The sequence below is a fragment of the Ylistrum balloti genome, unplaced genomic scaffold, assembly GCF_031769215.1.
Source record: "Ylistrum balloti isolate Yb309-2 unplaced genomic scaffold, AGI_CSIRO_Ybal_v1 Utg372690, whole genome shotgun sequence".
Taxonomy (NCBI): Eukaryota; Metazoa; Mollusca; class Bivalvia; order Pectinida; family Pectinidae; genus Ylistrum; species Ylistrum balloti.
The window spans coordinates 17,210-32,535 of NW_026783149.1; the positions used below are offsets into that span (position 1 = coordinate 17,210).

A 15,326-nucleotide genomic window follows, 5' to 3' on the forward strand; every position below is an offset into this window, starting at 1 on the left:
GTTGACGGCACGTACTTTTAGTCCTTCTTGGAACAGGTGCTGCCTGAATCATGACAAGAGAAATTGAAGTCTGTCATAGTCGAATATTGGTGATCCTCAAGAGCAGAGGTAAAATCGTCATCAGCACATTCCTCAACCTCAGTCACTTCAGATGACGAATCGTCACCTGCAAATGGAGAAACTCCTTGGTTCATGACTGAATCCGTAGCATTGTCAGTACTGGATGTAGCACTTGATATGTCATTTGCTGTACCAACCCCTTCAACATCATGTGCTTCATCTTTGTCGCTTACCCTGGACTTGTGTGTATGTTTCCGCTGGGTAGGGTCCTATGGAATGATTCACTATCTGGCAAGAGCAAGTTCTTGTGAAGCGGTTCCTACTTCCAGCTTGATAGTAAACACTGGTACATCTTCCTTCCCCAGTTCTGTCACTACATAAACTTCCTCCTCTCAACTGTTTTTCAAACTTAAGTTTCCGTTCATGTGCAAGCTTCTTCAACAATACTCCTCAAACTATGCTTGCACCTAGAACTCTCTTGTCATAATGGTCTTTCTGATTCTCCCTTGCTTTATCTGTATTCCTGGTGACAACGTCATAGGCTGACTGCAATCTGCTCCTCAGTTCACCTCAGTTCAGCTCCACAGGCAACCTCTGTAACACGTCTGCTCATGCCGCGTACAGTTATAAGCTTGAACCAGGGGTCCAACATGTCTTTTCTAATCAGACTTCTGATCTGGCACCAAGGTTCCAAGCATATTACGTACCGTCCTGTTGAATCTTTTACACATTCCATTACAGTTAGGATGGTATGGCTAAGTTCTTTATTCCAGGAACCTGGAACAGCTCATGAATAAACTTCCCATCAATGTTTTGATTGGAAAGAAGCCTGATAGGAAAGCAGTAATGGAGGAAGAGATTGTTGAATAACACTTCTGCTTGGTCTTGGCTGTCATATTACGTGTTGGATAAGTCTTGGCTTATCACTTGAAATGATCAGTTAGAATCGATAAACGTTGATAGCCACCTCTTAATTCTCCAGCATAAGGAAATCAACACATACTTATTCCAAGGAATGACAGGTTCTGATGTTCACCAATGGTGCTCTTTGAATAGTGGGTGTTTTCCTCGAGTTACAACATTGACAGTTTGATACCCAGTCATCAACGTCTCTGGTCATTACTGGCCAAAAAACTCTTTTCGATAAAACGAAAGGGTATGGTCCCTGCTTGGGTGGCCAGCTTTATCGATGATGGCAGGACCAGTTGACATTTTCGTTCGTAGTCTTCCTGTGTAAGACGCTTTTGTCCATTATGAGCTGATATAGCTAATGCGTTTTCTTCCCTTCCCCAACAGAATGGATGAATGACTGAAATAACTAGTCTTTAGACTGTATATGTCGCCAGTCTCCTCTAGACATCTGCACCATATCACCAGAGTAATCATCCAGTATAGCTGTAGAGAGGATCTCTGCTCGCTCGTCCATCAGTCTGTAAACTCCCACATATGGCTTTCACCGACGCAGCATCCAGCTTCTCTGGAAGTCGGGACAAAACGTTAGCATCTGTGTTTTAACGTCCAGGTGTATAATTTATGGTGAAGGTGTAGTTAGACAGGGCAGCAAGCCATCGGTGTCCATTTGCGTCCAGTTTAGCTTTTTTTAAAACATACGTGAGCGGATTGTTATCCGTCAAAACTGTAAACATTGTTTCATACAAACAGTCCGACAATTTATTTTATTATTATTATTTTGACCTCCTTAATGGCACGTCAACATATAAAAAGTCATTAGAACCATTAACCGATAAAAATGCACCGATCCAAAAAGGTTTGTTTTAAAACAAGGTTTTATATTTTGGATCAAATACAAGTGAAAAAGCAGGATTTGACCTTAGCTGAATGATGTATTGCAAAGCCAATTGATCTCTAACTCTCAGATTAAAAAGTATTCGCAAAACTTTTCTATCAGCTCCTCAACCAGTGTGGGACACAACCTTGGCAGAAAAATTAATGCTGAAAATGATACGTAATTCGGCCATCTACAGGCACCCAGAAAACTGTCTTTGTTCGAAAACACATATTACTGGTAAGTTTCAATAATACCATGCGCATTTTCCAGGACAAACAGGACAAACTTCGTAGGGAGGCGAAGCAAAGTTAATGATTCTAAACTTGTCCCAAGGATAACAACTAGTGTTGCCAAGGAGTGTTTACCCTGGGATGCGATCAGACAGTTATTCCGAGACCAGTTTCATTTGCTCAGTGGACAGTCTTTATTTCAGGAACCCTATCATCCAATAGATGTAAACTTTGAATAATGAATAATTTCCCACTTAATAGACAATTATTAGCTTTCAAAACCTCATTTGGAGGCGGGAACTTTCTTATAGACAGGAGAGTGCTTGTTTATTTTGTTTTCCTTAGTTGACCGTGTATGTGGAAATGTTCCTCGTTTTTATTTTAATGTGTGCCATGTTGAACAAGGGATATATTACATTCTAGTACCAATATGTTATAAATTTAAATATCAATGTAACATTTTCATCAATTGAATCGTTGGTAATTAGAACAGTGCAGATTTTACTTAATTTTCTATGAATTAATTCATCAACAATTTTTAGTAATTATTTTTTCCCGATGATGTTTGGTGATCTTTCTTCCTAATCAATCGAGATTTTGAATTTGAATGTAAATGTTCTTGAAATGTATTTGATTTCAAAAGAAAATCTTGTATCTTTGGAACTTTGTTTTGTGGTTATACAAATAATGTTGTGGTGCAGTATGAGTGGTTTAGCAGGGGAAGAATATAAGAGATGAAATTTCCAAATTTCAGGAATGTTCGAACATTTGTCTCAAGGGGGAAGAAACGTAGAAGTTGAGGAAATCGGTTCACGAGGAATATTTCTCATTAGACAGTGTTTAATATTTCGCAGTAAATCTGCATGTGCGACTTGCCATAATCTGTCTATAAAAGCCGGTGTATTCATATAACTCCGCAGTCGATTGTAATATCATCGTGAGTCGACGCTCTCTTTCCTGTGGCGCTAAGTAGAGTATGTAGGGGCTGTACTATCATTCTGATGTTTATCTGGTGTGTGTTTTATTTAGGGTGCGGCTTATAGTGTGTAATGTAAGAAAATTGTGTTGTTGAAATCTTCCCTTTACACTTGTTGATGTTAATAAAATATAATGAAGTTTATATTTCCATATCCATGCAGTTTTGCCATATAACTCGCGTTTCCAATTTGCAAGACACTAATGGAAACCACGATCAACGAACCTGGGTTGATGGGTACATAGAGGGAACTCTCACGCTTGTATCATACATAGAAGTTAGTTGTTTACATTCCAGATACAATTAACGGAAAACATGGGCACTACACGAGATGATAGATTAAGGCCTATTACAATAACAATTGAATTTACCGTCATTAATAAAAGGGTCTATAACATCTTGTTCCATTGGTGGATGTAAAAATCAAGTTGACCTGTTTCTGTGCAACACGCTGGCGCCCGCCCACTCGCTCGCTTCATTAGCAAGAAACATCAGGATATATACGGAAATTTCTGGTTAGCATTATTATATCAGAACTATTACATATATAAGTTCATGGAAGAGTGTAGATGCATATTTAAGGTATTGTCACGGACAACGATTTGTTGAATACGGCAGCGTTAACTCGCACCGAGAGGGGGACCGTGCTGATAGCCGACAGACTGACACCACAGAGTTTAGTCAGGGAGTTTGACCTTCTACACCGGAAAGACCCTTTGTGTAAATAATCAATTATGATATTTAGGATGGTTGAAATCTGCTTTATTTTGTTGTGTTGTTCATTTTTTTGTGTGTGTTTAGTGTAATGATTGTATGTCGAGATATTCAAATGTGTATATAATCAAGAAAAGTTTATATTTCGAAAAAGTAGTTATTTTAGGAGAAATCCAGGGCTGTGGAGAATACTGGTGATAAGAAAGATTTTTTCATTAAAAGTTAAGAAAAGCTAAATTCATTTCATTGTTTCTTTTATTCTTCTCTCTTTGTGTAAATCCAGGTAGGGTTAAAGTGATTTCAGTTTTAGGTGGGAGGAGGAGGTATTAAAGTCACCGTCAATAATTGCACCAGTTGCACCATGAACAGTTTCTGTTTTCTTTGTTTTCAGGTAAAAAAAAGCACAAACAAACAAAAAAGAAAAGATGAGTGCAAGTGGAGACTCTGAACTGCTCAGGTTTGTCGTTGACATAAAGGATATAGAGGAGGTCCAACAACATGAAAGGAGGCTTGATGCCCCAAAAAGGATATGGCATGCCCGGTGAACGGGTGCGGGGATCAGAGCTTTAGGAGGCTTGGTGGCCCCAGGAAAATATGACTTGCCTGATGGACGGGTGAGGGTAGCAGAGCTTTAGGAGACATGGTGGTCCCAAGAGGATATGGCATGGCCGGTGAACGGGTATGGGGAGCAGATCTTTAGAAGTTTTAGTGGCCCAAAAGGGTATGACTTGCCTGGTGGACAGGTGCAGGGAGCAGAGCTTTAGGAGGCTTGATGATCCCAAGAGGATATGGAATGCCCAGTGAACGGGAGCGGGAAGCAGAGCGTTAGGGGGTTTGGTGCCTACCTGAACCATTGACCATTCGCCTTCGGTTAGGCTACACTAGTGCGGTATGAGGAGCCGTGGACGCCCCCGTGCAAAGAGGCTCTCACGCCAGCACCCTGAAGGGGATGGAGAGTTGACCATGGTTTCGGTGTTGAATAGGGACTACACACCCCCGGGAGATGTCCTTCTTCCTGCCCGGCTTGGGAATGTGATAGATGCACTGAACGTTTTACTCCGAAGAAAGTTAGTAACAGGAGAATTATAAATGAAAGCCTTTTTTCTCTGTTCTGTTTTGATACTGTGTTAAACTTTGTTGTGTTTAGTTACTTTGTTTACTTTTTATTTTATTTCACTTCAGTTACTGGGTTTTTTTCAGATATCGTGTTCTGTGACCAATGACATTTCAGTAATCAGTTCAAATCAATTTCTTTGTGATCGATCTGGCAGTTCGAGATCTGACAGCCGACGGTTAGTACCTGTTTCCAGTCGTTTGATTTCTAAGTAATATATCTGCTTATGATTTACTATTACGTTAACATCACTTAATATATTTGTGGTCACTGATAAATATTTCACCTGTATATCTACATATCTTATAATATTGTGAATCAGTGGATTAGCTCCATTACTATTTAATAACGTCTGCGATAGTGTAATGGGTAAGTCGTGGTGCTGTAATTTGAGATGAATCTCGAAAGTTACTGTATTTTATTAATGCATTTTCATATATCATAAGTTTCTATTGAACAAAATTGTTTGTTCATCTCAACGAGATTTGTCATGCACCGAAGAAGGATTATGTGATTATGTCTCGTCTACTTTACTTAAGGTGAGATATTTTCCAATAACAAATGTTTAACGAAGAATTGCTCGTCACTTCCTATGCACCAAGGATTATCTTCGCCTTTTAGCATATATGAATATGTAAGGTAAGTATGACCTATCCCAAGACGGGCAAGGACAACTTCGTTCCGATGGTTGTCTCTATAGCAAGGCGACCATGCACCGATGATCACAATGATTATTGAAAAATAAAATCAATTCTAATGTCGTACTTGAACGGTCATGCAAAGTTTAGTAAAATATACTTACATGTTTTATGTATGTTGTCAATTATGTTCGACAATATAAATTATCATGTAAACCTATACGTTTGCTGTTTTACTGTATATATCTGATTGATTTAAGGTAGTGTCCTTTCTGTCTTTTTTCTTTTTCTATAGCTGGGATGTCCTTGTTAATTTAATATGTTGGTGATGATTTAAACCTTACATAGTGTTGTAAGAATAGGGAATTTGAGATCTGTAGAAGAGAACATTCTCCCTGGAAAACTAAATCCATGAAAATATCTCTTCATGTTTTCTTTTATGTTCTTAACCAATATCTGACAATTTACGGAAAATAACAAGGCTGTAAAACACTGATAAGGAAATAAAGCATTGTGTATTTATTAGTTGAAGCAGGAAATAGTCAAACTAAATAAAGTACTATATATAGAGTAAGTTTACTTTACAAGTTGTATAATTTAGTTAATCAATAAATTCTGAAATCCTTTTTCTATTAATTTTAAAACAGTTTCTACCCTGCAATCAGTTAAGTAAAGCAGACACTATAAGTCCTACTAGTGTTACAAAATCCAAAACACTAACAAATCACTTCAAAATCTGACAAATATAAGTCACTTGTATTCAACAATATGTATATATAGATAATTAAAGAAAATTGTTTAAAAAAAACACACAAGAAAAAATTAATAGCATTTTGCATAACGTGTTCACAGCTTAGCTGATCCTCAGTGCAATGTAACTATGCAAAGAATCTATTTTCTTTATAATATCACTTGCGTATCGTCATTAACTATATATATATATAAGTCGAGGAAAGCTTTCACGCAACTAAATCACACAAGGAGCAACATCGATTTTATTTCATCTACTAAGAGTTCTTACCTAAAGTGAGATTTAGTAAAATATTATATTCCCTGTGATTTTAAATGTTCAATTCATAATCTGCATTTCTATGCTTTCATGAAAATGTATGTGGGGCGGATTTTGACAGGTGCTGAATGTCTTGTTTTTCCCCAAGTAGGTATTTAGTTTCACTTGTTAACTTCTGAAGGCAATGACAATCCGACATGCCACTTAACATACTCAATAATGCCACTTGTAGCCTTTGGCAGGTTTCTCTATTTGAATCTAGACAATTGTCACTTATGTTGAAATTTAAGAATTAATGCTATTAGCTTAAATGATAATAGCAGATAGTGATTCAGTTGCGTGAGTCTTTATATATCATCTACAACGTGTTAGTTACGCTTCTTATTGTACATTCGTTTTTATCACGAAATCAATCAGATCAATAATATAAAATCTCATAAAGAGATGCTTATGAAAATGTTTCCTTCATCTCATTACTGGATAATGGTTATGCACGACAAATATAATAATGAAAATATTTTCAAAACCAAAAAAGCAAAATACAGATATTGCAGCTAAACTTAAACTTTCATTTGATGATACCAGGGCAAGAAATAAACAAAAAACAAAAGCAGATAAATAACATGAAGGCAAAACCTTGAAAAAGACAGAAGAAGATGAGGTGTTCCGGACGAGTAAGCGTCTTCCGCTACATGGACGATGGTATAATTGTGATTGTAAAACATCCCTCAAAATGTAACAAGTTTACATGTTTTGGTGTCTTTTAATACAAATCTTATAATCATTGAAAGTTTCGTACCTGATTACAAGAAACGATGTTTATTCCCACGAATTGTGGCCCAAGTAGAATGTCAACTGAAATGTTACAATAAAAAGATAAATTCAAACTAAAACATTCAACACGAATAAGTTATGTATTGATCTTAAATAGATACAAGAACATTGGGTAAATAACATTTTATGACTACATAATGTTTACATGTAATATCTGAGAAAAAATGACCATAAATACCACCGATTATAATATGTACTATATGTAAGTAAAGTGCAGCTTCTAGTGCATATTATACTTTGCAACATCAGCTGAAAATAAGATACATCACATTAAAATTAAAGATCAAATGACATATTGCCAAGGGACTATGATTTACAACAACAAAACGTAATAACTATATACAACAATTGTTAGTTTAAAGCAATGAAAGCAATCGTCTACAGACATCAGTCTACCAGTACAAAGATGTTTAAAAAGAAAATTTTAAAAATGCAAATCTAAATAAAATACGTGGTTAAAACTGTTATGAGACTGACTGTAAATGGTTACACACAATCACGTGTACTAAACATGCATTTAGTAATTAGATCTAAATTTTGGAAAGAGATTTCGCTTAACATTTAGATATTCATATATCAATGAGTTCATGATGATTGCAAAGATGCAAAAATGATATAGCATTGCTGTAAAATACAATACAATGAGACGACCTGTATAGCTCTCCAATTGGTAACCTTGTAACCACTGTCGTTTCTCGTTTCTGAATGTTGAGATAATGTACATGAATGAAAAGCAAAAAGTAAATCGAAACAAGACCTATACTCTATACAAGACAGTTTGATACTATCATCATCGTATCCATTTTATTTCTTATTCTTGTATTGACGACCAACTTGGCGCAGGATTTGTTCTGAAGTCATCGTATCAATGTTATGTCTTTTTCTTGTGTTGACTACCAACTTACCGCAATATTTGTTCTTCTGAAGTAAACAAGCCAATACTTGCGTAAATTATAATCAAAAACCCATCCGAAGCTACCAAATATCAAAAGTTTACATTTTTTTAGTGAATACACCTCTATGGAATCACGCCTCATATTTTAAATGTCAAAACGCCGATATATTGGTATATTAACTTTCAAAAACATGAATATTGCATTAGACGATAGAACATTTCCAGAATAAGTGACGAGAAGGAATCTCATCATCGATGCTGTCCTCACAGTTTAACAAGTTTGATATTGAATACCAATCCATCTGGCAAAGTTTCATTGCTGTCAATAACTTCCCTATGGTTGCTTCCGTCTGGTATCTGTCCACCCAGTGTTGAAGAAGAGCACTCAGTCTTGCCTGGATGGTAACAGGATGGCCAATCGCATGTTGATCAATGATTGGTGGTGGCAATCCTAATTCAATAAAAAGGTTGAAATATGTGTTGCCAATTTCGGTGACGATTGCCTTTATTTCAGCCTTAGTAGGGGGTCTGTTCCAGACATCATTTGGAACCATATCTGTGAAGAATCAATTGATATGATTTGTAAATTAGTGCATCAAATATCATCTACATGTAAATAGATGATACTGATAACTATGAGTATTTGGAAAATATGACCGGAAAACACCTACCAGAAGACCTAAATAGGAATTATTAAATGTTGACACATTTCGGTATACTAGGTATAACATCATCAGACCCGATATATACTCGTATAACTAGGAGTATATGTTTTATACTGTCATTATTAAATCGCGAAGTATAAATCACATGATAATTATCAAAACCATTTCAAAGTAGTATTTACGATGTCGACATACGATTACCAATGTTTACATCATAATGCTATCCCAATACATGTGATATGTATGTAATTAACTAATTGCCATTCCATTGGTATTGGTTTCGATTATTATGAAAATATTATCTTCTAACCTTGAATATCGGTTTCCTCGTTAATCACTAACACTTCGTTGATACGGCCAGTATCCATGCCAGTATCCTCCATTGCCTTCTTGATATGCTGAATTGTCTGGTTCGGGTAGTCATTTGTCCATTTTAGAAACATCTTGGTGATCTGTGTGATGACCGCCTCGTTTTGTGATTCCCATTTCGTATTCTGGATATCGGGGTAAGGGAGACCAAGAGTAACAAACAAGCGCTCACAATCAATACCGCAAACTAGACGTGACAGGCGACCAAGTTCACGTGGTGTTGGTCTTCTGTTATAGATGTTGTCAATTTCAGTCGTACCTTAAACACCAGGAGAATGAACAATTGAATAAACGCAGTTAAGTACTACTTGTATTGGAATAAGGAAGATCCTTAGAAAGAGTATTTTCGATATCTCAAAAATAGACATTTATATACATATTTATTATTTTATATAATGTTGAATTATTCCCGAACAAAATAACATTCCTTCAAAATAATTTAAATCATAATATTATAATTTACAAAGTCAAAAGATGAAGTCAATTAGTATGCATGCTGAAAAAGACTGCGAGTAGTTTGCATATGTATGGAAAAACGGCGATTTGCCTATACTTTCTAGGGAGAAAATATTAATGTATTTCTTTAAGACGTTTACTCACCATCTTGCTTCAGTCTACTGTCATTACTATTATCACCACAAACTGTCGCATTGTCCTGTCCTGGAGCCTTTCAAGAATACGATCAGGAATACCATTAGTGTAACATGAATAAACAGATCCAGATTCGCAAAAGTCGTCTGGTAAATCGGAATTTCAATAAAACTTTAATTGATGATGGCTTATCCCATGACTAGAGAGGCTACACAAAGCTACCGTATTTCGACGGTAAGTTTACACAATACCATTATACACTCTATTTTCACTTTAAATATCTAGGAGGGTAACTAGGAGACTAATTTATACACATACATCTAGAATGCTTAGACATGGTGAAATTGATTTCATTCTACAGCATAACGTTTAATAATATATGTTTGTCAAATAATACTCATAGAGAGAGCCAGGTAATGTCATTAACCATCAACATCGATTCACAAATAAATATTTTTTTTTTAGAATTTGATACGAATCAAGAATTCATATGGTTTCTCTTAAACTGGATAGATAAGAAACAAACATTTCAGGGAATATAGAGATTACCTCTGTGACGTCCCAGTATTCAGCATCCGTTCTCGAAAGTCGATGTCGACCTTGACAATCTTCACCTTTACAAAGCACGCCCCTCTCTGAGTGAATGACGCTGTGCAAGTCTACGGGCGTGTCGTACGGACTCAGGTGGAAGTTGCAATGCAGTTGATATGTGAACAGAAAGTGTTGCTGGTTACTCATTTTCAGTGCCTCACGTACAATTTGTTCTATTGTGCGCCTGATATGTCCGCCTGAATCTGGAAGAAGCCTGGATTCTGTTGGACTGAACATCGTCACAGCTATAGTTGACCGTACTGCATGCATAGACAGGATCATTCTGCAAAGTTCATTGATCTCGAAACATCCAAAACCCCTATAGAAGCAAGCGCTGTCATTTATATTCGTCTGGCTGCCGGTAGCCGTTTCCTGGAATCTCTGCCGTGAAAACGAACCCGATATGTAAGTTCTAAGGATATGTGCAAATATTCTGTTGAACAACTCATCAGGTATGTATTTATCTTTGAATACCAAGCACAAAGTGCTAGATACAGCAGCGTTTCTCTGTCGGATGCATTCCATTTCTTCAGTAATGTCTTTGATGTTCTGTTCCTGCAGCTCCCTCAACTTGCAAGGAATAGTATACGCTTGACTGAAATGAGATATGTCGGTAGCGTTGACCGACAAAAGCATTTTCACTATGAGTCCAAACTTTTCCATCAAGGCCAGAAGAACTTCGGCGTGTTTAAGAAATTCTTCATTCTTTTCGCCAATGAGTAGATGAGTTATTAACTTCTGAGTCAACTCCCCTTTAGATTTGTATAACTCCATATCTCGGATCAACAACAGGTCAGCCTCTGGGAGAAACTGGTCATCAGTAATGAGGATACTACAGAAATCGGCTAGCCACTGGGGGTCTAGGAGCACATGGTCCAACTCCCGGAAATAAATCACGGACCTCGTACAGTGTAGGTATCTGCAGAATATATACATAATGAGGGTATTAAAGTGTCGCATTTAAAATGTATAATATTTAGAGGTCTCCATTTCCCATTGGTCTCATATGAGGTGAATCTACGTCCAAACTTAAGTACGGTAATTATACATGTACGTTCTTGTAGGTTTTAGTTTATAATAAACTAGACTGATACTTGGAATGAAATCCCAACTATCGGTCGAGGTATATGTATTATACTGACACGAGCTGTAACTCCTGACAAGGGAAAACTGAATATATTTCTTAACTATGTTTGATTTGTTAATGTAAAGGTTGTAGATCTTAGTGACACTTAAGAAGTGACTGTTTACAGTTTGAAGCGAAAGTTTTTCCTCAATATCTAAATAAGATGGTTCCTTTATTCAATTTATGCATCAGCATCAGCATCTGAAGTATGTATATATATGCCTTTGTTATTGGAATATGGTGATTTATCTTCAATTGAAATCATTGTTATTTCGTTGCCTTTGTTAGAGTTAGGTTTTATTCCCGTCAATAAACTAATATTCGATTAATGGATGAGTAAACCAATTTGACCACAGTATTTGTCATTGTAATACTTTGATATTCTTCCTAACAAATATGTACTAACACTTTATGGGTCTCTTAATTTCAATATATTCACATCCAGTGTCTTACTTATAACATGATTTAAAATAATAAGTGAAAGCTGAGTGATGAATGATTTAGTCTAAACAACATGAAATTTAACTCCCAGAAATATAAATCTGAGGGAAAAAACGAATACTACTGGTTGTTTACTACACACAGCGAGTGAAAAATGTATATGTAATAAAAACAACCATTTCAAATACTGGTCATGTTTCTGAAAATGCTCATTATCAAAAGGATACAGATAGCTTATGTACCCCATTTTATTAGAATGAAATATTATAGCTAAATATAATACTTCTTTAGATTATTACTTACAGTTACAGTGAACATTTATCATTATTTAAGAACAACGTGTAAGTAGTCCACATCTGACTGAATAGAGATTTACAGTCAACTTCCAATGTGACGAAAAAACTCATTTCCATAAGAATGTACATTATTGATTAACATCATTAACTATTGTGATAATTTTGAGTATAAAAGAAATGACTGACATGTAGTACAGGTGGCCTTGGAATTTATCTATGACATATCCGTTTTCGTCACCAACCAAATGTGGTGTCCATTGCTACAGACAGTGTAGACCCTATGAACTGCTACTATAGCTAATATATAAATATATAAGTGGAATCAGTTAATAGTCAGCTATAAATAGAACAGAACTACAATATCTTTAGAAACCAACGATATTTGTTAAAGACATACTCACGCCAGCGCAAGTTTGATTTCATCTTCATCTGACAACGGCGCAAAAGAAGTTTTGTTCATTTCAATCACCTCCGACAATTTCAATATTTTCTGTCCGTTCTCTCTTGCTTCAAGTAAATCCTTCTCGAGCTTTAACCATCTAGTAGGTAGTTCTCTGCCCCACTGATCTTGGTGCTCAGCCGCTTCTGTGATGAAACCTCGCAATACTTCCAGCTCTTCATGATCATCGCCAAGGCTATTATCGACAGTGCAGAATTTGACGAAGTTGAACGCTGACAGTTCGGGAAATCTTGAGACGCTGAACCTTATGTCTTGTACTTGTTTTCCGTAGTTCTGCAGTAATAATAAATATGTGTTAATATTAGTAAGTTGATATTATTTTTATCTAAAAAAATATTGAGAAGTTAATCAACAAAAATAACCAGTTTGGGTGGTGTGTTTGTTGACGATACAAATTATAGATAAACTATACTATATCTGAAAAATACATGCATTTAGTACGTTGCATTTTCTGTCTTGAAATTTTATAATATATTACATGATGAATACTTATGATGGATGTAAGTACTTTATGTAATCATCACGTTGGATGTATTTTGATTTCATTTGAAAATAGTATCACTTACCCTGTTGTTTTTCTTCAACTCATCCAAAAATGTGCCAACAAATATTATTGGCGGCGAATGTATGCTGAGCTTTTCAGGATTCAACGTAACTGAGGAATATGTACCAATCAGTCGAACCCAGTTTTTAAGCCGATCTGTATATAAAAATATGTTAAACCTTCAAACAATATAATCTTGAATTTCATTTCCGATCACGATATATAAAAAAATTAAAACGTAAGAAATAAGTATGATTAATTACAGATACAAATTTGTTAAAATCACCTGATTTGTATGGTAAACCCTAAGCCATCAAAATAATCACAACAAATATCTCGTCTTGTTCGACCTAGCCGTCAATAAAAATTACATTCCAACTAATCCACAAAAATGTCAAATTGTGAAAATGTTGCTTATATTATTATTATCATTATTATTATTCCCGAATACCACTAGTGGTAAAGGTGTTACGTCATCATAATATTATGCTTGTCAATTATCTATTAATGATCACTGGAATCATGATTAGTCAAACACAATATCAGTTGATAGTTAATCAAGATTGCAAATTTTACGATTGCCTCTAAGATACTTTTGATAAATCTGATATAACATGTATGGATAAGAACCAGATTTATTGGCTTATATCGTTATATTCAGGAAAACGTACATTATTTGTTGTTTTTTATCTTTTGTTCTCGTTTATATTTTATATTGCTGTTACTATTGTCGATCCTTCGGAATTACTTTTTTGACATAAATACGCAGATAAACATAATGACCGTGACCTTTGCATTCCAATGGCTTTATCATACTATATGTACTTATACCCGTTTTATTGCTCACACCAAATCAGTAATAATTAATTACGTTTAGGTATGCATAACAATTCCTGGTTCTTCGAAAACAGGGACTAACGCTTGGAATGATATTCTATCCCGTTACATATTTTTTTCCTCTTGCGTCTTTACTGCTCTATTTGCCCATTAACAACTTTAGAGACAATTCCTACTTATATTGCTTGGTTTTCAATTAGCAGTACTCCACGAACGGTGCTTTTATTCTTATAACTCAAAAACCATATACTTGTTTCGAAGTCATCTTTGGTTACCGTTGCCCATAACGATGCAACTTATTATTTTTTCCTTTTTTTTTTTTTTTTTTTGGTACCATACAATCTTTTTTTGTTTTCATATCCATTTCTGATGTCAAGATAAAAGGGACACGTTCTATATAAGTAAAATATAAAGAAGGGTGTGGCTAACAGAGCTCGTTGTGAGATATACTTTTTAGCTTCACAATTTACAAGTTTCGCAAATCATTAGCCTGCGGGTTATATACATGAAAAATACTTACGATTATTTAAAGTGCATACTTTAAAATGTGTAATACACACATTTCAAAAATGCTCGCTTCTACAGACAGGTGAACATTTTGCTTAGAGATATAGAAATTAGGAAAATGTAATGGTATTTTATTCTAATTACATAGTAAGAACATATTTAATAAGCTCAAGCAATAAGAAAGTGTTTCTATGTTTATCATGAATATAACATACAGAGAAGGTCAATTCACCTACCTGTTTCCAGCTGGTCTCTAATGAAATCTGTTAGTCTGAAGACTAAAAGGTATACTCCGTGTGATGAAATGAAGATGTTGTGTGAAGCTTGAAACGGCGCATGGCCACCCATATCCCATAAAGAAAGGAACACCACATCAGACGGGGTATCAGATGAAGCCACGTGGACTATTTGTGCCTCATCTGCAATTTCTATTTCTCTTTGGTGCGATACCTGTTTTGTTTTGATGTCTTGAGAAGCCACATCGAGTGTTCCTGCCTCATCATCACTTCGTTTTCGTTTTCCGTGTGTCGAACTATGAGGCGACATCTCTGTTTCTGTGTCTTGAAGTGATGACAAAATATGACATTTCATTTCTCGTATTTCTTCATAGCTATGGAACATGTAATAGTAAACTGGGGAA

At 35.7% G+C, this 15,326-nt stretch overlaps 1 protein-coding gene across 1 annotated transcript; it reads right to left on the bottom strand.

Annotated features, from left to right (window-relative positions):
- Positions 1-7,750: 7,750 nt before the first annotated feature.
- On the bottom strand, positions 7,751-15,232 carry LOC132564747 (uncharacterized). Its single transcript, XM_060229377.1, has 7 exons — positions 14,923-15,232; positions 13,365-13,498; positions 12,740-13,071; positions 10,434-11,394; positions 9,894-9,960; positions 9,235-9,552; positions 7,751-8,815 (listed from the first exon to the last, which is right to left on the bottom strand). The coding sequence occupies exons 1-7, from the start codon at positions 15,230-15,232 to the stop codon at positions 8,463-8,465; spliced, it is 2,475 nt and encodes an 824-aa protein (XP_060085360.1). The 3' UTR covers positions 7,751-8,462.
- Positions 15,233-15,326: the final 94 nt, after the last annotated feature.

Bases quoted from the DNA above. Each gene is read 5' to 3' on its own strand.
- LOC132564747 (XM_060229377.1), bottom strand. From the start codon at position 15,232: ATGTCGCCTCATAGTTCGACACACGGAAAACGAAAACGAAGTGATGAT. The intron at 11,395-12,739 runs GTGAGTATGTCT...TATATTCTGCAG, and splicing joins GAAATCAAACTTGCGCTGGC to ATACCTACACTGTACGAGGT. The intron at 9,961-10,433 runs GTAATCTCTATA...TATTCTTGAAAG, and splicing joins AATACTGGGACGTCACAGAG to GCTCCAGGACAGGACAATGC.